The sequence below is a fragment of the Megalopta genalis genome, chromosome 3 (genome assembly GCF_051020955.1).
Source record: "Megalopta genalis isolate 19385.01 chromosome 3, iyMegGena1_principal, whole genome shotgun sequence".
NCBI classification, from domain to species: domain Eukaryota; kingdom Metazoa; phylum Arthropoda; class Insecta; order Hymenoptera; family Halictidae; genus Megalopta; species Megalopta genalis.
Window position 1 is genome coordinate 3,213,036 of NC_135015.1, and position 25,177 is coordinate 3,238,212.

General features: G+C 41.2%; 1 protein-coding gene across 8 annotated transcripts in view; it reads left to right on the forward strand.

Moving 5' to 3' along the window:
* OtopLa (proton channel otopetrin-like a) overlaps positions 1-14,359 on the forward strand; it is an 85,391-nt gene extending 71,032 nt beyond the window's left edge. For 6 of the 8 annotated variants that reach the window (XM_076519561.1, XM_076519559.1, XM_076519560.1 and 3 more), the window contains 7 exons: positions 1,588-1,918; positions 3,314-3,422; positions 3,502-3,662; positions 3,742-3,898; positions 4,969-5,450; positions 5,927-6,254; positions 8,579-14,359. In XM_076519561.1, coding sequence (XP_076375676.1) covers positions 1,588-1,918; positions 3,314-3,422; positions 3,502-3,662; positions 3,742-3,898; positions 4,969-5,450; positions 5,927-6,254; positions 8,579-9,273 — 2,263 coding nt within the window. In that variant the 3' untranslated portion in view covers positions 9,274-14,359. Of the gene's footprint in view, positions 1-108; positions 546-1,587; positions 1,919-3,313; positions 3,423-3,501; positions 3,663-3,741; positions 3,899-4,968; positions 5,451-5,926; positions 6,255-8,578 lie in introns of those variants that run through there. The other 2 variants (XM_076519563.1, XM_076519558.1) reach the window with 2 other exon arrangements.
* The last annotated feature ends 10,818 nt before the right edge of the window (positions 14,360-25,177 follow it).

Sequence of the window (25,177 nt, forward strand, 5' to 3'; positions counted from 1 at the left end):
TTAATTGCCGGTGTGGCTAGGCGCGTCGCGACGCGTTCCCCTACGTCGGGGATTATCGATTTCGCGACCTAACCTTTAACGAGGAAACCGACGCGGCGCCAAGCGTCGGTGCCATCCGAGACACCGGAGCGTTAACGATCCTCGCGCGGCGTCGCGCGCGAGGATACGTCCGCGCGATTGCGACCCGCGATCCAGCTTGATCGAGGGCTTCGGAAAATCAAGGAGTGCGTCTCGAACAACGGGAGTGAAAATAGCGCGCGATCCGGCGCTGCGCCGCGACAGTCGCCAGTCGACGCTCGTGAATAATCGAAGCGCGGTCTCCTCTAGCCGGCAAGTTGAACGAACCATTCAAACCGGCGCGATAGAAACTGCCGTGACAGTTTTGGTGTCACGCGATGCAATAGGAACCTGTTTCTGTGGTCAGTGAGAATCCGATTTGGCTGGATCATGGAGGTGGAGATCGTGCCGTTCATGGAGAACAACGCGAACGGGGGTGGGAACGTGATGAGGCACGGGAGCAGGGTGCAAATCGTGCGGAAGTCACGGTGAGGAGTCCGATGATCCTGATAACGATAGTTCTAGTTTGCGGAGCTGTTCGATGCTATGGAATATTGTGACTAAATATTAGGAAGAATTATTGTTCCTTCGATTTTTTTAATACGAATTGTTTCGAGGTATTTTTTCTCGATGCTTTTGTTGTGTCAGTTGTACCGATCGAAATTATTAAACAGCAGCTTCAGTTGTTTGTCAAAGATTGAGTATGACGTTTTTGAAATACTGAGACCAAAATGTGGAATATAGACGTGGGATAGTGCGGCGGATAGACACGGTGCAGTTGTGTAAGGAAGAAGAAACCAGAAAGTGGACGAATAATCTGATCACGGATATAGTGGTTAATAGACTGTGGATCTTTATGAAAAATAAAAATCGGCTGTATCAAATACAAGAAACATTAGCGACATAGAAGTTTCTCTTTTTATGAATGCACGAAATCCATAATCTAACAATGAACAAGCTATGAAAATTACTTTACCGAATGAAACACAAGCGCGTGCCTTGCGATTTGATCATCAATTGTAGGATAGAGAAGTAAAAATGCATTTTTTTCTTTCAATAATTTCACTAAATTGTAACATACCAATACTCGTAAGTTTTCTTGACGTTTCTCACTTCGCTTACGCAATTTTGCGCGTCAAAAATAAAACTCATACTAATCAGAAATAATCAAGAGAGATCGTACAAGGGTTAAAAGGAAAATACACAAACGGGAGTTCAAAGGAATAGTTACGTGCCAAAAGAAAACACGGGAACAAAAGTTCGAAAGTATAGATAGATGGTAAAGAAAATACAGAAACAGAAGTTGAAAAGTGTCGTTAGATGCTAAAGAAAATACAGAAAGAGAACTTCAAAAGAATAGTTTGTTTCTCCCTACTGTCGCGTGCTGCAAGCTCGCAGTGAATATAGATAGTATAAAAATTTAAAGTGATAAAACAAAGATGGCTTGAAGGAGGATATTACGGCGGTGCGTGACCCGTTGAACCGAGGTCGAGGTTCACGCGCGAGTTACCGTTCTTTTACCGCTTCCAGGACGTCGCTGTTCATTATCATGAGCTTCATCTATGCGAAGCTGCTGGTAGTGGTGTGCATCGCTTACGTGATCAGCGAGGTGGTCACTCACAAGCTGCCTCTCTACTACTACGAAGGATTCTTCACGTACCTATACGGAGTTAGCATCCTGTTCCTGCTCTACGTGTTCTGCTTCCTGCTGCAAGAGAGCGCTTGGTGTGCTAGGGGTAGCGACACCCCACCTCCGCCACCGAGACCGCCGAAACCTATCAAAGAACCAAAAGAGAAGAACAAGAAGAAGGATAAGAAAGACAAGGAGCAGAAGACTCCAAAGACCAAGAAGGAATACCAGGTTTGTTTCGTATTTTTGTATTTTTCTTGGACGAGGTACTTTGCATTGCTATCGTCTGTACCCTAGTCTAAGACATCGAATAGGCGACAATCCAGGTCTCATTTTTAGATCCCGAGAAGGTTTAGGTCTCGACAGCTTGATCTATTTTAAAGATCTATTTCAAAGTGGTCGAACCACTTTGTTATCTCAAAAAGAAAAGCATTTGCTGCCTTACTAGCCGTGTAGGCTAACTTATATTAGGTCTACCGGAAAGTTCTGCCGGTTTTTGAATTGAAATATAACACAATTTTCATACATTTAATAAAATAATACTTTCCATCGTTACTTATGACTTCTTGCCAGCGTGATGGCAACTTGTAAATGCCATTTTTAAAGAATGATTTATTTTTAGAGGCGAAGAACTCAACCAGTGCTTAGTTGACATCAGCTTCAGTTTTGAATTTTTTTTCCTGTAAAAAGTTTTGCAAAGAGATGGTGGATGTGACAGAATTTCCCAGCCTAGCCGTGCGATTTTCTGACGAGTCGCCAAAGCAGCATGTGGTCTGGCATTATCATCGGTAGCCATGTTTTCACGATCGCGTCTCACTTAATAATGACATGAGACATCTCTGTTTCAGTTTAATTAGGAGAGTACATGTGTGTAAATGCAATGATAAAGAGAGATAGTCATATATGCCTCAAATCAACATGTGCATATGGATTGAAACTTGAAGTGACACTATCGGACAGAACTTTCCGGTAGACCTAATAAATTATAAATTAGGTGCGATCTAGTTATGTGATTTAAAAAAACACAGGTATTTGCTAGCATAAAAAAACTACTATAGAAATCATATCTTGGATTCAGTCCACAAGTCGGTTCAAACTGGAAGTTGCGTGTCCGAGCAAATTCCATTAGAAAAGATTCCGAAGACCGATGTTATTGGTTCAAGGATCAGTCAAGCAGAGCCCTATCTGAGGGCCACTGATCGCGACGAGTGTGGCCTCGATGGAAAAAGATTTTTAATCGTGGAAACCGGGTACCGAATCGCAGTATCTCGTCCACGGGTCATGAATTTCGAGAGGCGGGCTGTCCGTGAAGTGTATTTCGGTCGTTCGCTACGAATATCGAGCCGATGATGCGATTTTAAGAGAGTCACTTTCGGTGCTGACATAAGTGGGTTAGCCTGTCGGAGATCGAGCGTCGAGCAGGAGGCACGTGCTGCCGTTCCCCCCATTCATTATCACGTGGGTCCACTTGAGAACTGAACATTCGGCAGTTTCGCGCTCATTAAAGGCCCGCGCAGCCTTTTCGGGTATCGTCAGTCATTTCGGGATTAGTTCGACACGCGAATTTCCATGAGCCTCGAATGGAAGCTTAACGAGACAAGTCTGAGATAGGGAATAATGATTCAGGATGCGGCGGATGTTGAAGCTGGAGTTGCTACGCGCGCGCTGAGGAAGCGGAAGACGTCGCAGAACGATCAGAGCCATGGAAGTTTCTTCCTTCGAATCGGAGCAATCGGTGAGACATCGTATAATTTTTGTTTCCCGGTTTCGTGTACTGGAACAGAGTTTCGTATTTTCGTGCCTGTTCCCCGCAGCTTTCGGATTGGGGACCATGGTGTACAACGGTCTGGAGTTCGGCACTTTCTTTGAGGTGCCACCCACGTCCCCGTGCTATCAGATCCTCCAGGGCGTGAACCCGCTACTCCAGATGATCTTCACTTTCATGCAAATGTATTTCATCTTCATGAACTCGAGGGTAGGTACTTGACCCCTGAAGAGAGCAACCACTAGCTAGACGGGAAGACTCCTAAGCATCTGACCGTTCGTTTTCCCAGCTGAACATCCACCGCTTCAAAGTGATCGCGCGTTTCGGCTTGATGCATGTCGTCGCCACCAACCTGTGCGTCTGGATTCGTACACTCGTGCTCGAGAGCATCAAAGAGATCACCAAGCATCATCAGAAAATGGGACAGTTCGAGGCCGGAATTCTTGGTTTGTACCGCTCCCGCTATTTTCAAAACATATCTCTTGAAACAACGTCTTTGAAAAGTCTTTATATAACTGCACAATAGTCTTGAGAACGCTTGAGTCAGCGATATAAGTAGAATTGGTGTGCAGTGGTCAGACGCTGCAACTAACATTACATTTTCTGAATAGCCTGTGATATTGTACATTGACATTTCATATTCTTCTGGTGACTGAGACCTGCATTCGCACACATATTTGTTTACAGGTTGTTCAAAAAATCGTGGCATATCCGGCAAGGGGATGATCCTACATGCAAAAATTAATCGAAAAATAAGAATAGCACTTTTTCATTTAAGACTCCATTCTCGAGAAAACTGAGTTGAAAGATGCGTTAAGTTCGCATGGCTTGTAAAATGACGAGAAGTAGAATTGGTATGTCATAACCAGACGTGCCAGTTGATTCCTATTCAGTAGTATTACTTTAAATGAAAAAATGTTATTCCTCTTTCTCGACTTATTTTTGCATATAGAATCGTCAACTTACAGGTTATATCACAATTTTCCGAACACCTTGTATGTTTAAAACTTCAAGCGTAGTATTTCAATTGACTTATATAATATACTCGATCATATCTCCAATCTGCATGAAAAATTTCGTTCATAGTATTAACCCTTTGTTAAGTCTTGTTTATTGAATTTGTTTCTTGGTATCAAAAAGGCACAAGACAAAAATATTAACATGCTAGACAAACACAGCTTTTTAGAAACCCAAAAATGTATAAGTGTCAAATGAAGATTACAAGAATGAAAATTGCCACAACAACAGAAATAGAGCAGCAGAAACAATCGAGTGTCTCTCATGTCACAATTTCCCCATTCAATTACTATCACACGTATTAGAAAATGAAGCGAACAGGTCACTGTATCTTTTTGTGTAGCAAGTAGCAGACAACAATTCTTTCTATAGTTCCTAAATCAATGTGACAGTCATACCCCTCAGGACTTTTTAGAATACTTCGCAGAGTCTGGAACATCCTATTTAATACCTTTTCACTACTTGTTCGATACCTTACTTAAATATTGAAAATTTCCAGAGAGCATCAAGCAGCACTCGATGCGAAATGCAGGCGCCATCTTAGGCACTGCACCTCGAGACGTTGCGTTCTTGCGCGAGGCATCATTGACCGCGACCAGAGCGTCGACCTCAGCTGCATCGACGGTCGCCAGCACGACCGTTGCTCCATTAGGTCGTGTGATGAGAACGACGGCGAGGGCGGTCGCCAGGGCCGTCACCACACCGACGACCACCACCACAACCGGTTGGAACCCTCCGCCTTCAACGATGGCTTCCACCTCGGCCCCTCTGCCTAATTTGACGACCACCGCCGCGACCACCTTGTCCACTCTCTTGACGACGCTCACGCCGAAAACTACCACCGAAGAAAGGACCACTACCACCACTACTACCACCACCACTGCCAGTACTACGACCACCTCGACGTCCACTACAACCCCATCGACTACTTTCTCCTTCCTTTCGGATTTGCTTGATGCACCAGCAGACAGCAAAGAACAGGTAAAGGATACATATGTGTACTTGGTTCTCAACGAGTCAGTTATTTTCACTTGAAAACCCGCTGGTGGAGACGGCTTGCTACATGCTCCTTGCCTTTGTTCTTTAGACAGCGAAGCTCGGTGATTTACCGTAGACAAAGAATCCAAGTTAATCGCTAGAGAAATCATTAGAACGAGTAAAGTCGTTTGAGATATAGTTCGTCATGATTCCAGCTATGAGTGTAGCCATATTTAATATTCATATAAGGATATTCTTAAAGCTGTTCTAAAGTTTTAGTAACTCGCAAAAGGCCTTGCTATTTCGTTATAATGGTTACAAGCGAACGTGCTGAACAATTCACACAAAGTAGCAATATTTTCCTGAAACAACGGTGGACATAATTTATGAAAAATTAAAGGCGGCGCCTTCGAACATCTTACAAAATCAATAAATATTTTAGGAATACGACACATAGATCTATCATCGTTCTTCCGCAGGTTCACCAGATCTTCAACGCGAACAATCACACGAACAGCAGCGAGTACTGGAGCTCGAACTTTGGAATGATCGCGGAAGCGTTGACGGACGAGGAAATGGCATCCAACTCGTGCGGTCGCGTAAACATCATGGGAACCATCGTTCAGGACGCTGAGCCTTACCTGTTTCCCTTCATAATCGAGTACAGTCTGGTCGGAGCTGCAGTGATTTATGTGATGTGGAAGCATATTGGCCGGCATCCTCGTTGGCCTCATCAGGTGGAGGCTGATCTCGAACGCCGCCTCGAGGCTATGTTGTCCCGAAGAGCCGTCGCTTTGGCCCACGCAGGTAATTGCCGGTTTCTATCTGTAGTTTATCATCGTTTAGAGCAGATCCTATAATACCCCGAGTCTCTTAGTCAACGCGGGCTTCGTCGGAAATTGCTGCAGATGCAAAAAAGAAAGACATCTGTTCGAAAGTATCCGGATGCGTTAATCGTTTATTTGGTTCTGGATTTTAAACTTTTGGATTTGTGAGAATGACAATGTAATTGTTTTCAATTGACAATTATTATGGTCTTAGTTAATGTCAACTTTAATATGTCAGATTTAATTGATACCTCAGATATTAACCCTTAGCGGATCAAAAGTATTTTAACCCTTTGCACTCGGATGTCCCCTCTCGTGGGACATTAAAGTTTATTAGTGATTACGGGCAATTGAGTTATTTCAGCGCAACTTTTCGAGACATGCATGTTTTCCTGATGTTTTCTCTTGAAATGGCACAAGAAATCCAATCAAAATGTAGTAAAATTACTAAGATATATACAAGAAATGTCAGCGAGTTTTGACGAGAACGTGAGAGGCGTGCTCACGACGGTCCGAGCACTTCAGGTCGGTATGCGAACATAGCACGCACTGTATAGTGAGATTTATAATCATAAAATCTGGAGGAAAAAATTTTCAAAGCTGAACTCAGTCTGGTTTGAAGCGTCGAGCGGTACAGATAGAGCTAACGAGTGAGAAAATCGGAAAAGTGATTCTTCTCTTGGTAAATAAATTGTTTGGTAAAAGTTTCTTTGATAAATATCATCTTGTGAGTTAGTAATAATAATTAGAAATTTTCAACCTATGTATTTATTCATATTTTTTATTAGAACAATGGCAAAACGTTCAAACACGAATGAGGTTCATAACACAAATAGTAATGAAGATGAGCTCCAGATAGACGTTTATACAGATATGTTAGAAAAACTAACTATGTAGAAGGTTTTCTTCTACAGTTAGTCTATTGTTTTGATAGCAGTGATAGTGATATCGTCCAAGCAACAAGGCGACGAGAGAAAGAGTTCGCATAGATAGCGATTACAACAACAAAACAAAATTATAAAACAAACAATAACAAAACTATAAAAAATAAAATATTGATTTTTTTGCAAATTTCTCGATTTCAGCCAATTCATATAAGTCTAATATCATTGTAATATGTTAGTTAGTTCCAAAACCATACTAAATAATACGAGGGTCTGTAAATGCCCGTTTCTGCCGAAAAGTGGCGCTGAGTAACTGGTAGCCAACGTCCAGAATGCTTCGGAGTGCTAAGGGTTAAGTTTGCATACCGCCAAGTCCAAGCTATTTTTCATACGAAGAGAAATTATGTACTGCGGATTTGTATATCAAATATTGAAGAAGGAATATTTAATTCTTGATAAAAATTCATTGATATATTTTTAAAAAAATCACCGTGTCTATTCTTCCAAAGTTTCCTGCCAGATTTTACGGCTTTATTAATTTCTGTCGCATATATGGCGGTACTGGGCCGTTAAGGGTTAAAAAGCTAAATCGGGATGGAAGGATTGACAGATTTTGTCTACATTGTTTGATTTGGTTTGATTCGAGGTTTGTGGACGATCGATCACGACTTTCGATGCATCGAAATAATTTTGTTAAAATTTCAATTATATGTATATATGTATACAGGGTGTTCGGAAAATCGTAGTATAACCTGCAAGGGGATGATTCTACATGCAAAAATAAGTCGAGAAAAACGAATAACATTTTCTCATTTAAGGTTCCGTTTTTGAAAAAAAATTAGATTGAAAAAGTAATACTATTGAATAGGAATCAACCGGGCACGTCTGGTTATGACATACCAATTCTACTTGTCGTCATTTTACAAGCCATGCGAACTTAACGCATCTTTCAACTCAGTTTTCTCGAGAATGGAGTCTTGAATGAAAAAATGCTATTCTTATTATTCGATTTATTTTTGCATGTAGGATTATCCCCTTGCCGGATGTACCACGATTTATCGAACACCCTGTATATCAGAAGTTAAAGTATCCTTAATAATTCTTCAAGCCTTAATTTGAGTCCTCGATCGTTGAAAAATCTTTACGGAGAATACATGGAGAAATGAATTTGTTCGAAAATCGTTTCTGAAGTGGAACAAATCCGCAGAATTGAGTGGAAGTAATGAATTCGCAGGTAGAAATTAATTATTGAACGAATGGATTGCAGCAGTTTCCGACGAACTTGCGTCTCATTCCATCCGATCACTCCCCTGCACACCATCGGGGCTACGCCTGATCCGCGCGAATTCCCTCCGAGGTAGCCCCGTTCGCATTAGTCGAGACCTCCCACTAAAGCCTCCTCTGAACGCGTATAAACTAGGTCACACAAGGGTGGACTGTGTAGGAGCGAGCAAAGGACTATTCTTCGGCCTGCTGCTGCTGGTCGGTTCTCTGATCTGCTTGATTCTCTTCTTCGTGCTGATCCATCACCCAGACTTCGGTCTGATCGCGATATACCTGGCGGACGTGTCGCACTGCGTGCTGATGGTGCTCTCGATCATCGCCATAATCGTCGGGTTCATACGCGTGCAGAGCTTGAAGTTCAAGGCGGAGGAGCAGAGCGACTTGAACGACATCCTGCTGCGCGTCTCCGGCTTCGGGCTGTTCATCTACGCGGTGTTCAGCGTGATCGCCGGTTCACTGGCGGCGTTCACGCACGAGCCGAATCTGCTGGTGATGCTGACCGGCCTACTATCGGTGGCCCACGTGATCCTGCAGATGCTGTTCATCGCGGACGTGTCCCGCAGGAGGGTCCACCTGCCAGAGCACGACCGCAGTAAGCCCGGTCGGCAGGTGGTCACCTTCCTGCTGATTTGCAACCTGACCATGTGGGTGATCTACACGTTCGAGTCGCAGAAGGTGATGGCGAACCCGGTCCAGCTCGACTTCTACGGGTTCCTGGCCTGGGCCATCGTGCAGAGGGTCACCCTGCCGCTCTGCATCTTCCACAGGTTCCACAGCGCGGTCACGTTCGCGGAGATCTGGAAGACCAGCTACAAGGCGCGCCTCGAGTAAACGGGAACTCGCGTCCTTCGTCGGGATCCACGGCCCGGAGCGATCGCGAGTACAATGATCCCCTCGCAGGGGACTGAACATTCCAACAACCCTCTGCTCGAGTCGAGGGCGCGGTCGTCGATCGGGACGCGGTACGTAGACGCAGGCTTTCGAGTCGGAACGGATTCTTCGGGTCCCGGATCGACGACGCAGCGGATCAGTCGCAGGCTCGCCGAAGAAACGGGGATCTTGATGAACCGGGTGTCCACCCTCGGACCACCTTATCCTCTTTCCAGTAGCGATCACGCGGTTGCTCGACGAGAGGGAACTTATGTACTCGTCTGTACTCCGCGTCCTCCAGGCCGGACAAGCCGCATGGGACCGCCAGGAGCCCTTTTGTTTTTCTCTGTTTGTCGGAACACACGTTCAACAGGTTTGGTTCTCGGTTGTTCTCCTTGCTTAAAAGCAGCTTGACACGTTGCTTCCTTGATCGGCGAGTGAAACGAGGAACGCCAGGACATGCTGTCGACGGCGTGGACATCGAGACTTCACACGCCAGGAAGCGCGAAGACCAAAACAAAGACACGGACGAGCAGACCTGCTACCAATTCTCTGCAACGGAACCAGGGCCCATTTCCTTTTTCATCGCGTTTCAAACGTTTCACGATCTCTATAATACTGCCGCCAAATTTTCTACTTTTATATATTACATACGTACCCCCCGCCCCATCATGCATCGAGAACATCGGGGCAGCGGAGGTTCGCTCTTCGGATCGGTCCCCGCAATGAGAACACGGGGATCGGTTGCGATTCCGGATATCGATGGAGGACGAAGAGCGAATGAGCGCCTCGAGGAATCACCTCATTAGGAAACAAGTACGTTCTTCGTTAGCACAGTCTGCGATAGCTGTAGAGCAAGAAACAAAGCGTTCGAGAGGAAATCGCAAGAGAGGGGTGCGGAACGAAGCTGAGGAGGCTCGATGCAGGAGCAGGGTGTCAGTTTCGCTGCGATTCGCGCATTCTTTAAATGCAATTTGGCAGGATATGTCTCGAAAACGTGCGAGAGAGAATTAAACGGGTTAATTTTTCTATTTAATTATCGATTGGTCAAGTACGATGTAAAGTGCGAAAGAAACGCGAAACTGTTTATCAATGTGTACATTCGTGAGCTTTCTCGAGGGAGAGAATCTAACGTTCTAGTTTATTTGCATTGCTTTTTGGATTTTCTTTGTACGAAAGGTAAAGATTCTTTTATAAAGAGCTACCGTTTGCTTCATACTTCTCACTACATTAAAAAGATTATGTTACTAGAAGACGCATGGATATGTCGAATAATCAAATGCACTTCAAACTACGTTTACAAGATCTCAACACTCTTCTTGTTTCGTATTCTTTCTTGATGGTTTATTGTTGATAAAAATATCACACTAGTGCAACAAAGTATGCAAATATAGACTAGCAAAGTGTGATCTAGTTCCTACGCTTCTCTTTTCATTTAGCATCATGTTAGTGGAAGAAGTATGGATAGAGGAAACGATTAAATGCACATCAACTTTAAGCATCTAGAAGAAGTTAGCTCTTCTTGTTTCTCATTCCTTGGTGCTTGACTTTACACTGATGAACGTTAAAAGCACAAATATTTGAACCTCTTAATTAACGCATTGAGATGGTAGAGAAGACCCTTGGCTATCAGTTCAAAGGTTTAAATAAATGTAAATTTGTTTTCTCCAATGTTTGCCACGTTTTCGAGAGTGCATCCGCTGGTGCATCATCGGAGCAGATTCTTGGTCTCGCGGATAATCTCTTTCGTTCTGACGGAGAGGATCTAGCAAGATCCGAATGAAGGATCATGGGGAGAGATCGCGAGAGAGTTGTTACATTGTTCCGGCGTTCTTTCTCGTCGCGTGCTGCCAGAGTACAAAATCGTTTCTAAACTTTTAGAATCTTTTATCGACACACTGTCGCGACATTCGCGAATTGCGCGTGTAGAGAAAAGACGTACGGTGAAAGAAAGGAAGCTGAAGGAAGACGAATGAAGGTCGAGAGACGCGACGAGGAAAGAAGGTGCGAACGAGAGGGACGAATGATGGTTAACGTGCAGCGAGTTCGAGCGCGGATCGTTCTGTACAGAGAGGGTAGATCGCAGTTTCTTTTTCTCTGGATTTTCTTTTCCTTTCTTTTCATTCTCTTTTCGTAAACGTTCCCCAAGGAGACATGCTCGAGGATGTTCGGTGACGGAGAAGAGAAGGCGAGAGGACCGCGAATGAAGCGTAGATTTTAATGATCGCAGGCGGCGTTTCAAGATGGTGGACGGCCGGCGGAAACAAGTGAACGGAAACGAACAAAAGCGGAATGAACAAACAAACAAACAAAAAATAAATGTCGATAGCCGGTCGCACACATGGTAGAGAATAATCTCATACACGCATTTGTCACACGCATACATAAATACATACATTACGTGCGTACGTACACGGACACCCATTTCACGAGAGATAATTATTAATTACCATTATCGATTAGCGTTTAAGCCTATCTCGGAGAAACACACACAAAGAGAGAGAGAGAGACAGAGGAACGGATAGGTGGACCTTTCGCATTTACACTTCGCTATGGATATCGTGCGTAGATCGTTGAGAACAAGTGAAAAATAATAGTAATAATAATAAAATAATAATTAAAAAAAACGTGTTTTACATAGTGATTATACATGGTGAGAATCCCTCCACGATGGGAGAGAACCACACACACACACATACACCCCCACTGGAAATCATATGTTTCCTCCCCCCACCGGGAAAAAGAAAATCGAGCGTACGTACCTAGTTAACCGAAGTCGAAATATTTTAATTCTTAGACGTCTGTATAGGTGAGAGAATAAAAGAGAGAAAGAGAGCGCGCGCGAACGAGAGAGAAAGAGAAAGGGGGGTCGAAGGGGGCGGGGAACAGGAAACAAAGAGGGACGAAGTTTGCGAAACTGATTATACATAAAGATAAAAGAAAACTATACATAATTGTAACCCGAGACGACATTATTGACGAAGAGAGGCGACAAGAGAGAGAGAGAGAGAGAGGGAGAGAGAGAGAGAGAGAAAGAGAGAGAGATGCATCAAGATATAAATATAAATAAATTAATATAAATATATATATAAATATATATAGATAGATATATATATATTATATATAAATATATAAATATAAATATAAATAAGATTACGGAGATCTTTTATTAATTTTGATGTGCGCGAAGAAACTGTGCGGAAACGAGTGACGAATGCGTGCGAATATGTAAATAACGATGCACAGAATAATTATTGTTCAGCGGAGTGTTTGTGAGAAGCGAGGAACGATCGTGTCGCGAGTTCTGTTTTCGAGGGGGTGACGATCGAAGGGGGGTGCGACCGCTTCCCTGATAGTGTGATCCAACGCTTTTATTCGGCACCTCGTTCCGTGATCAACCAAAACTGCCAATATCTCCGATACCGGTCGATCGTGCACACCCCTTCGCCTCCGATTCCCTCGTTTCGATTTCGTCGTGCTCGAAACGAATCGTTCGTTCGCACGAGAACTTCCTTGCGTCCGGACGACGTTTTCCGCCCTTCCACCGTGTTTATCCAATCACTGCATTCGCACCTCTTTTGTAACACTGTGTATCGGAAGTAATTAGACAGTTGAAGGATTCGTCAATCCACTTTATGAAATACAGAATGAGGTACAAATATTTCTTCTTATAGAGATATCGTCTGAATGCGACAAAAATACTGTTAATTTTTTAGAACATTGTAAAACAAGAATATTACTCATTTTTGTTATTGTATACGTTCTCTTGTATTTTACATATAAAGACCTGCAGCTTCACAATTGCATTCCAATACGTAAGAGACAGACTTAATTGAGGGCCCACGTCGCACAAAGAAATTCAAATGTTGTGTCGAATGATTAGAAAATCGATCAGACTGTAGTAATACAAGGGTAGACAAAGGAGCTATCGGGGCTTTCATTGAGGCGAAATCATAATTAACAAGGCACTGCCACACAGGACCAACAGAAACCAAACGGAGAAGGGTTGCGGCCGAGCGAGAGAGAAAGAGGAGGAGAGGACAAATCGCGCGCTAACACGACGAGGGAGACAACCACCTTGGTGATTTTTGGAAGAACGGTAGTGCTAGAGAAAGAGAGAGAGAGAGAGAGAGCGAAAGAGAGAGAGAGAGAGAGAGAGAGCGTAATGAAAGATAATTAGTACCCTTCCAAGTGTGGTCGCGAAAGAGTACGTGTGCATCCGCGTGCGTGCGCGAGAGCCTGAGGAACGATGCGGTTGCGGACGTGGTTCGTTTTTATTCGGCAAACAACGTCTTTGTATACTCTGCCAGTGTTCTAGTGAACAGCAGGATCATGGTTCTTGTATATGTACATCAGTATCTCGATAGTAGCCGTAAGCCTAACCAATGGGTCGCGAATTTGCCCGCGAAGAGGACTGGAGATTCGCGTCGAATTTGCACGTGAAATGAAATTTTGCGTGGGTAAATTTCGGTGAACGGTTTTGAAAATTCAAGAGAGATCGAATGGCGAAGCTAGAACGCGGGAACGTTCGCAAGATTATGCGAGCGGAGAGGCTTCAAAAGAGGGCAAATCCGCGACGCATCGTCATTTAACATTACGTAGTGAGTTTTCGATGTCTTCGAGCATAATTACAGTTTGTACACATCACACAATACGCGCGCACAACCGACGTATCCACGTCAAACGGCTCGGTCAGACTGACACGGTATTTCAAACAAGGTGAACGACAGTGGGTGATACGATGGCCCCGCATAAGTTGTTCAGCGGGGTCCGCAGGATTCGGGACGAAGGTCAGGACGATGCAGGACACAAGGATAAAACTCTCTACAAATTTACATGTTGTCGTGTAAGCAGTTCTTTCAAAGTCGAGTAGCGACGATACGAAACCGTAAAGCTCGTAAATTCGCTCATCCATCGATTCCCATTTTGATTGTATAACGTTAAACACGCCGTTTCATTGTAATCCGTTAAGGCGGCAACGCCACGCTGTCGCCGTCATTTGTAACGATATACGATTATATTGGTTAATAAAAGTTATCTAGATGTACACGCCTCTCTCGTTGATCTATCGATCCAGTTTTTAGATTCTAAGATCCCAGTTAACCTATACCTTAGAGTTAGATTAAATTTGAGTCAATTTTATTTGTTCAACCGATCGATCGGGTAATTTTTTATTAAAATTAAATTTTTAGTATGATATCCTAATCATTTTCAAATTGCAATCATTCTATATAAATGTACATTCGCCTAACTTTCCTACGATAATACACCCTACAATAGATCTTGAGATTGAGACATTTTTCTCCGAGATAGCGAACGGGATTTTTCATTTTCCAAAATTATTTCGAATTTCTTTTCACTTTTACGATTGGAAAACTCGAAAGAAATCCCTAGTAGGATATAATACATATAATAATTCTGCGCATATTTGAATCGTAATTAATTAGATATATCAGAAAGAAGAGGCTCACGTCCGGGTTTCAAAATGACAATACAGTAGCTTATAAATTGCGAAGATCTGACATAGTGAGTTCCACGTTAGCAGAAGAGTTTCGAGTCCAAGGGTTCTGCGTTAGCAGAGTTTTGAACCCAAGGCTTCCACGATAGCAGAGTTTCGAACCCAGAACTTTCACGTTAGCAGAGTTCCGAACCCAGGACTTCTACGTTAGCAGAGTTTCGAACTCAGGGCTACCATGTTAGCAGAGTTTCGAACCCAGGGCTTCCATGTTAGCAGAATTTCGAACCTAGTTATTAAACATTACTATGGTTTCGAAACACATGGTCCGTAGAGATCATCATATCACAGACGAGGTATAGGAGTAGACTGGACATCCAATGCATTATTCTGTCACCCTAAAATGGGAAGAGAAGATGTCAGATGTCCCATTGCCAATCCTATTAGAGTTGTTCAAATACTCGCAAAATACGAGTCGGATATTACACAGCTCGAATGATCGATCCCAATCAAGACTCGAAAGATTGAGAGACCGGATGTAAGAGAGCGACTCGAATGTAAGCGAGTAATTCGAGTTAAATTCATCGTAAAACGACTAGCGAAAAGCTGTTTTCAACAATTGGAAATGTTGTAATCGAGAGATCAAAGTTATTACGTAATAACACACGTAGAGAAATCAGTTGTTTTTAACCGAAAATTTAAACACTTAACATTTAACACATTTTAACACATTTAACACATTTAACATTAACAAACATATTTCTCTTTTCTGGTATATTAATTTCGTTTAATGTTATAAGTTATTAAGTTAAATGAAATAGACAACTTCGCAAAGTAAACTTCAACAGAAATAAAACAATCTAAAACTAGGGCTACATTCAAAATAAAACGACACGTTTTTGAATCCCAGCATTTTAAGAAATTCTGAACATTTTCGGGAAACCCGAACATTCTTGGGGATTCCGAACATTTTCGGAAAACATTAACATTCTCAGGAATCCCGAAAATCATTCCTGTTCCCGTCCCGACTCGTTCTCGCACACCTTTATTTACAGCACATTTTTTAATTTTAAAGCCGCAAATTCATACGGCGCATACATTCAATCCATGAAAATGGTACGTATAAAATACAGGATGTACCAAAATTATTGTACCAGCGAGAAATGAGGGGTACCTGAGGTCATTTGAACATGATTCTCCGAATCATCGAGGCGAATTTTCTAACTGGAAATTCAGAAAACATTGCGCAATCGATATATATCACACATCTACAATTATAACGAAATATTATTTTATAAATATCGAAACTTTATTTTGCAAAGTAGAGATTACAACATACATATTACAATGTTACATCTTCATTCGCATTTAAACCGTTTATTTGGAAAAAATAGGAAAGGGAGAAATATTGAACGAGGAAAAATAGTTTTTTGGAATAATAAATAGACGAATGGATCAATAAATATTTCTATCTTCCGATGTAATATAGAATTTGACAAGTAAACATTTTCGAACATGTTAGTTACATTTGGATATTATGTAGTTAAATATATTTGAAATGGTATTTTCATATGTATGACTATTATTTATTGAATTCTGTATCACATGAGGATATATAATGTTGTTTCTCTTTCTCTCTGTTCTATTTATTATTTTAAAAAATCTATTTTTCTCCAGCTCTGCTTCACAGCCATTAGCTCGGTGTAATTATAGATTTCGAATCTGTTATAGAACGATCGAGGTTTCTTTCGATTTATAACCGACTGGAAATAGAAAATTACATCGATTGCCCGAGTCTCACCACGTGGAGGTTGCTGTGACTGGAGACCCGAAAGGAAGTCAGGACGAAACCAGAATCCGTTATGACCTCTTTCCTTACAACAACAAGTTTTACTTATTAAATAAATGACTTAATAAATAATGACTTAATAACTAAAGGCTTAACAATTACCCCTTAATAAATAACGACTTAATAATTAGCCTTTAATAAATAACGACTTAATAATTACCCCTTAATAACTACCGCTTAATAACGCCTTAATAACTACCCCTTAATAAGTAACGACTTAATAAATATCACCTTAACAACTACCCCTTAATAACTAACGCCTTAAAAACTAACGCCTAAATAGGTAAGTAATCTTCCAGCACGTTGAATTAGAACGTCATCTCTGAATGATATCTCTCAATGAAAATCCAACAAGACTCATATTCCTTCGGTTAAATTGGGTGGCATCCTTCTATCATCATCATCATCATCATTTCCATTTTATTTCCATTTCATTTTTAAAAATCTGAAACAGACTAACTCACTATTAAGAAGATTACTTAATAAGTAATCTTCCAGCACGTTGAATTAGGCGTCATCTCTGGATGATATCCCTCAATGAAAATGCAACAAGACTCATATTCCTTCGTTTAAATTGGGTGGCATCCTTCTATCATCATCATCATCATCATCATTTCCATTTCATTTCTAAAAAAATCTGAAACAGACTAAACTTACTATTGGATTATTTTCTCTCTTTTGAATACTCAGAAGTTTTTCCTTCTAGCATATAAGTTACAAAAACGAATCGACGCCGAGAGTCTCGCCAGAGTACCATTAGATAAACAATGATTTCATATGTATATAGAACAGAGTGCTCTTTGTCTTTAGGTGACGTTTTTGGTTTCGTCTTTGTGAATAGTCTTCAGTCTCCTGGAGCAATCAGGAGAGTAAAGACGGTCCTTCCTCGTACATCAAATTAATAAACTAAAAGGGATAAGTTTAATTCACTGCGTTTTACTTTTATTTATCTACCCATTTCCAATACTTACTATCGTTGGGATTAATATCAATACCTTTCTAAAAATGCCCTTTCACAAAAATTATGTGATATATCTGAAAGAAGTTCCTCTGAAATTTTAAAGGTTATCAATACGTACCATTATCAAACAACTTTATTGTCGTTTGAAAACATTTGTTCTGAAAATATTTGTCCTGGAAAAATTAAATATTTATTAAGAAATAGGTTTGTTCAAACCGCACACTGGTTTTCAATCCGCTTGACGAGTAAGTGTGGTTCATCCTCGCAATTAGTATCAATAACTTTCCATAAATGTCCTTCCACAAATTATGCCATATACCTATATGAGGTATCCCTTCTATTAGGTAAAAGAATCTCCTTTGAAATCCTAAAAATCATCGTTACGTATCCATCGTCAAAAAATCTCGCTATCATTTGAAAATATTTCTCGTGAAAATATTAAATATTTATTAAGAAATAAATTCTTTCAAACCTCACACACCGATTTTGAATCCGCCAGGCCTGTAAGTAAGGCTTCCTCCTATGACCCGTCAACATTGTGCGTGTTAACCTTGACAGATCAAGGAAAGTATGTTATAACTCTGGAACATAAAGCAAAAAGTGCAATCACAATGGATAAACGGTGGTCCACTCGATATATATTTGCAAAAACAAACGCGCGAGTGGACCGTGCTTGCGCAACGCTATTTTAAGGAACATACGTAGCAAACGCGATCAGTGCATTATGTATCGCGACGCTAATTTATATCTCATTGAAAGTGTAGAACTCCCGTGCACTTTCATTTTTCTGTGCGCAACGCTAAATGGAAACCGTGGCTCTAAATGCAAACCGTAACTCTAAATGGAAACGCGATGAACCGTTGCGTATTTACAGCGGATCATCCGCTCTGCATACTTTAATAATTGCGATTCCATATTCTAATATGATCGAATTTCGTTACGATGCCGAAGGAATTACAATTAAATTTCGCATGCAGAGAGGAGATCGGAGACAAAGGGACAAAGAATCGCGACGCTAATCTACAAGATTCAGAGTTTCTCGATAGCAACGCGCGAGCAGTGCATCGATAATCTCGACGTTAATTTACTCGATTCGAAGTCGAAAACTCCCGCGTGCACTTTATGATCTATTTCCACGCAACGCTACAAGACAATCCTTGGAACGGCTACTCGCAGCGTGGCATTTATTCGCAACTTTAACCCTTTGGCCTATAACCACGAGTCTGACTCGTGGTGAAAAATTTGTGCCATAAGCGAAAACCACGAGTCTGACTCGTGGTGAAAAATTTGTGCCATAAGCGAAAACCACGAGTCTGACTCGTGGTAAAGAATTTGTGCCATAAACGAAAGCCACGAGTCAGACTCGTGATAAAGAATTTGTGCAAATTTGTGCAAAAATAAATTATTTTTGTCAACTGATCAATTGATTATGATTGCACCCTAGACGTCTTAAAATTACTATTTGTACCTAAACATTGTTTATTATTTCGCAATTCCTTTCGTTGCACTGAAATATATATGTCATGAAAGGTACACATTTTGCGCCAGTTCAGGTACACGGCTGAACAGTTGAATGGCACGGCGCGCGACCGATTTTCTTGTTTACTATAGCTCGCGCAATTGGCAGATATCGTGTAGGCCAAGGGGTTAATGCAACGCGCTGACAATTTTCGCAACGCTAAGACAACGCGTGGAAGGATCCTCGCAACGCTATTATTTCGTGATAGCCTAGCGACAGGGTCTGTCCCCAGCCCCTTGGAATCCACCCCGGATTCCTACGATACGCACCATCCACCCGCCTGAACGTCTCAACGCCAGGACGGATGCGCCCTTTCGTTCGGGACGATGGTTCCAGCACGCGGAATAAAAAATTCTACGTGCCGGCCGCCCCGAATATAGACCGAGGTCTAGTAACGCTGTCTTTTTTACACAGAGATGGTGTTTCACGGCCTTATGCTGCGAGGCCCCGCACACCTCCGGCTACCTCCTTGAGCAAAAACGCTTTTTCACAATCGCCACGCTAACTGAAACCGTTCTCTCACTTCGTCGTCTCGCGACTCTAAAAAAACAAACATCGCGACACATCTCCGCCACACTGCGGAGAGTTGCAGCTGCAGCATGGACTCTGAAAGACGAACGAAGCTAATTGGTAAACGCGATCGCGTTCGACGCAACGCTAACTTTGAAATCCATTCAGAAGTGACAAATGTCGCGATAATTCGTTTCGAGACGCTACGATGCAAAAAATCGCGATGTGCCCATCTGAGCTGTTGTTGGGACCCGAGGTCCATTGTTGCAGCTGCGGCATGGGCGTCTGAAATGTCGAAGGGCAAGCTACTGCAACGCGATTTTGTTTGGACGCGACGCTAATGCAATGAACAGAAATGCAAAAGATTGAATTTTTGTGGAAGCAATGTTTTTGAAAAATTTATAGGAAACGATATAGGAAACGATTAATTCGCAAAGCTGTATTGCAAGATATTGGTAATTGATAATTTACAGAAAAATCGCGATTAATTCGCAACGTTATATTCGAAGCTATTTGTAATTGATAATTTAGAGAAAAATTTCGATCAGTTCGCAACGTTAAACTCGAAGCTGTTGTACTCGAAAATTCAGAGAAAAATCGCGATCAGTTCACAACGTTATACTCGAAGTTATTGTACTCGAAAATTCAGAGAAAAATCGCGATCAGTTCACAACGTTATACTCGAAGCTACTGTACTCGAAAATTCTACTGTACTCGCAACGTTATACTCGAACGAATTGTACCCGAAACTTCGAAGAAAAATTGCGACTATACGCAACGCTAACTTCAATTTCTATTCGAAATGGACCAAAGCAACGCGTAATCATTTCGCAACGCTATGACAAGTCGCGGACGTGCCCATCTGCGTTGATCGTTGGGGCGGCAAGGCCCCCCTGCCCATGATTCAATACTACTATATTACCCCTTACAACAAACGAGTGCAGTGACAAAGTGGCAACGACAATAAATTGGCCTCTCTCGACGGTTTGTCGGAGAGGCTTCTTCGGCGTTCACAGCCTCTTCTTTTCTTCGGCGATTCGCCCGATGAACCTGGAACCTTACACGTGCTCCGCAGCTAGTAGAAGACCGACGAGTTCCGAGACAAAGTGACAAAGTCTCGGAAAAAGCCGATAATCCTGCTGGTGCAATGGAGCCGGTATCGTTTCGTTTCGAAAGCCCTGATCCCGCGCGTACACGTCCGCGACCGCGGAAGCTAAGAGAATCCTCGAAGCATTGATTTCGAGCCGTTATCGAGCGTCGTGCACCGTTCGAATGGATCTCGAATCAACTCCTTCGAGCCCTACCGGTGGCCGACTATCGTTCGAATCGTGGCCTACCCGTAAAGAGACGACAGCCGGCCCCCGGCGCTGCCTAATAAAATTCACACACACTCGATTAAGGCAAGTTACCTATCCTACCTAGCGCTATATTTAAAAAAGAATGGCAAAGCAGTCGCACCAACACTCGCTCCACGGTTCTCACTCGTACGTTGAGGGCTTTAACCTGCGGAGAACGCCCCGGGACGCCTCTGACACCCCAACATGATTCTTTCAATCCATTTTAAGGTACATGGTTAGTGCCTGAAATCGACTGACAATGGTAGCGATCATTGCGATTTCATTGAGTTTTAATTAAAAGTTGCATTTTCTCCGACGAGACTCTCCAATCACAATTAGCGATGCTAGTTGTTCCAGGATAAATACCGTTTCGGGTAGAGTACAGTTTTTCATGACTCTTGCACGCTTTTATCGAGCCGTTTCGACCGACAAGGATAAAAAAACTAGCATTCTGTGTGTACATATTGTTGCGAATTACCGCACTTCTCTCGCGTCGCGGCATTTTATTTACAGTAGAGTACATAAACTATAATACAACTAAATTCAATTATGTTAGAGATCTTTGAATTAGATGGTGTTGATCGCTCGACGGTCCGATCCCGACTTGATTTGCACAAGTCGCCGTAACAATATTACCATACAGATCCGCGTTGCACGACACAGATCGGTATGGAATATGTTTGATTATAACTAATTCCGAGCAACGAGCATGGAACCTCGGATCTCTGAAAATTCTATCTAAAAAAAATGTCAGTTCCTCGGGCTAAGGTTGTTATTGAAAATTATTGAATTTATTGAATATATTTATGTGATAATTATTGAAAAATTATTTATTGAAAAGTGACTATGATGTTCAATATTAATTTCGTAACAGTAATTTAAAAATATGTTCAAATATATATTTTAAGTTCACGCTTCGTGACTTGTTCAATACTTCGAACGCGGCTCGAGTCCGTCCCGACCTTCTGTCAAAGCCTCGTGCTGCGAACTCTCTCGCGGACTCTCTCTCTCTCTCGCGCCGTCACCTCTCATTGGCCAGTGTTTTTCGTTAATAATTCGTAAACAAAGCCGCAGATTGCATTTTCGCAAAGGAAAATGTTACTTAGAATGACCTCAGCTACCCCACATTTCCGTATTGCGAGACATTTTTGGGACACCCTGTATATAAATAACTAATAACAGATATTACAAAAATTTCAATTAATGTCCTTAATAAATGAAAGATTTTCCTGTTTATCTAAAAAGCTTATTTAATCTAGTAGTTTCACAAAATTTAAAAATGTTAGGATTGTTGGATTAAATATTGTGACTTCGATAATATTTGTCGATAACAATAAAGTTTGCATATTACATTAGCACAATACTTTTATTATTACATGTGTGATATTGAGAAGCAGTAGTATATAAGAAAATGCAGTTATTTAACGTTTTCTATGATAGATTGATTTTCATCGTCGGAGAACCCGAAAAGAGACAGCAGTGTGAACACTTGCGGGTACCATAAATTACTATTCCCGCGAAACTAATGCGACTTTCACTTAAGAAATTTAAATTCTCTCTCCTTTTTTACACTTAAAGTGAGACTACGTTTTCTTTCATCACATACTCTGAAAAACACCATCGTACGTTACAATTAAAAGAAAACTTCGATATTATTAATAGGCTCGAAGGTAGCTTGTCTCATTTTCAATCAAATATTTAGAAACAGTTTTAACATGTGTTGGGATTATGGAATGGAAAAATGAATATGATTCTAATTCTTTTCTTAAAAGGACTTTATTTTATTCCTTTATTGAGAGAAGGTATATGGGCGAAAACGATCGAGCGACCAAACTCTACTGAGAGTCCGGTAAGAAAAAAACGCTTCTTTTATACCCTTCTTGGGTTCGTCTTATCCACCAATCAGAGACGTTTTATTTGTCGCGTTTCACATTGTATACGTGACGCTGGGACCCCCAAACAGTCAGGGTACGATGTATATCTAATGGTACCGGTGATGATGTATCGCGGTATCTACTATATACAGTTTACATCACCGTCGTTGCCCGCTGACGGAACCGGCGAAAATGTAAACCGATATCTTAGTATCTTAGTACTAAGTAAACTATAGATTAATTTTTGTTCGAGGCTAAAATTTCAACAACATGTTTTTCGAATTATATATTCAAATTCATATGGTTAGCGGCGTCAGTCCCCTGACACTGGACTTCTCGTTTGACCGGTGTCAGTTTCCAGAAACTGACAGCAAACTTTTCGTTTTGACGGCATCGGCTCATGGAACCGACAATATCAAGATTCAAAAATAATGCCGGCCTGCCGCCTTAACGAAAAGCCCAGCAAAATCGACTCCACGCTTAACGTGTTAATAATTTAAAAAAAATACCACACGATGGCTATTGAGAGAAAGTTAGAAATATTCTAATATAATGCATACAGTCAGTCCCATAAGTATTCGTACCCTCATTGCTTATAAGAGAAGTTTGTTGAAATCAAGGGATGCAAGTAAGATTTTGCAATAAACTTTTTATTATAAATGAACACGTATATAAAATTTTGTTTATACCAAATGATAACAAAATTGATTAACTAATAACAAAAACATACTGATTCTTCTCCTCATAGTACGTAATAACAGTCCACAAAAGTATTTGTACCCCAGTATAGATTTTTTTTACCTTGTATTAATTTTCTAATATTTAGTGGGTTCACCTTTATGCCTTGTTACATCGTTTAATCGATTTGGCATACTTTCTACCAGTCTTACAGTGATATTTGGTTCAACACTATTCCAAACTTACAAAATTTTTTCTTTTAGCATTTGTTTATTGGAAATTTCATGCTCGCGTAGTCTTTTATCTATTTCTGCCCATAAATTTTCTATAGGATTTGTATCTGGACTCTAAGGAGATGTATGTAAAAAATGTGGAACGTGGTAAAATATCCATTCACGAACAATCTGATCAGTATGCTTCGAGTCGTCGTCGTGTTGGAAATAGTAGTCATTTTGCAGACCCAGTGTAATCACACTTGAGTGCAGATATTCTTCGAGTATATTTTTATACTTTATCTTATCCATAGTTCCATCGATAAAGACAAGCTTGCCCACTCCGGATGCTGCCATGCAGCCCCACACCATCACGGAGCTTCCGCCGTGCTTTACAGCCGATTGCACATTTCTTAATTCTAGTTCTTCATTAGGTTTTCTCCAAACATTTCCTCTACCGTCACATCCAAAAATATTAAATTTCGACTCATCTGAGAAAATAACTTTTTTCCAAAAGGTATTACTTTGATTTCTGTACTCTTTCACAAATGCTAATCTCTTTATTCTGTTAATTTTACTAATAAAGGCCTTCTTTCTCGGTGTTCGACCATGAAAATTTTCACTTCTCAATATTCTTCGACAACTTTCAGCACAAACCTTCTTATTGATCATGTCGTTACACATTGCAGCTAACTTAGGCGGACTAATTCGGCCTAATTCGAGGATTTTGTTGCATTTCACATGCAATAATATTTCTTTCTCGAACGGTTAAAATCTTTGGTCTTTCAGTATGTTCGTTATTTAACAAACTATCACTTGTTTTTATCCGTTTAATGATGAATTGGATAGTCGATTTACTTCTGCCAATTATTTTTGCTATCTCAACATAACTTTTGCTTTCTTGGTGTAATCTAAAAATTATTTGACGCTCTCCTAGAGCAGCCTCGGACTTCTTTCGACTCATTTCTGATTATTAATGTTATTCTGACAAAATTTCGAACTAGACTAGTTTGTTAACGTTTACTCAACCGACTGTGAACTGCGGAAATTATTTGCGATGTGAAATGACTTTGTAAACAAAACAAAATCGATTCTGCTAAGAATGGTACAAATGCTTTTGTGGACTGTTATTACGTACAATGCAGAGTAAAATCAATATATTTTTCTTATTAGTTAATCAATTTTGTTATAATCTGGTACAAATAAACTTTGTACATGTGTTCATTTATAGGAAAAAATTTATTGCAAAATCTTACTAGCATCGTTTGATTTCAACAAATTTTTCTCATAAGCAATGAGGGTACGAATACTTACGGAACTGTGACTGTACATAAGGTTTTATTTATTACGTAAATGTAACTTCTAAAATCGGTATTCTTTTCCCACAACAGTGTCTCGAGCTAGGCGAGGCCTTGCCAGTGTATACAGGAGAAGAAGCTACGCATTGGGTTGAAGCAAGCGACGCATGCG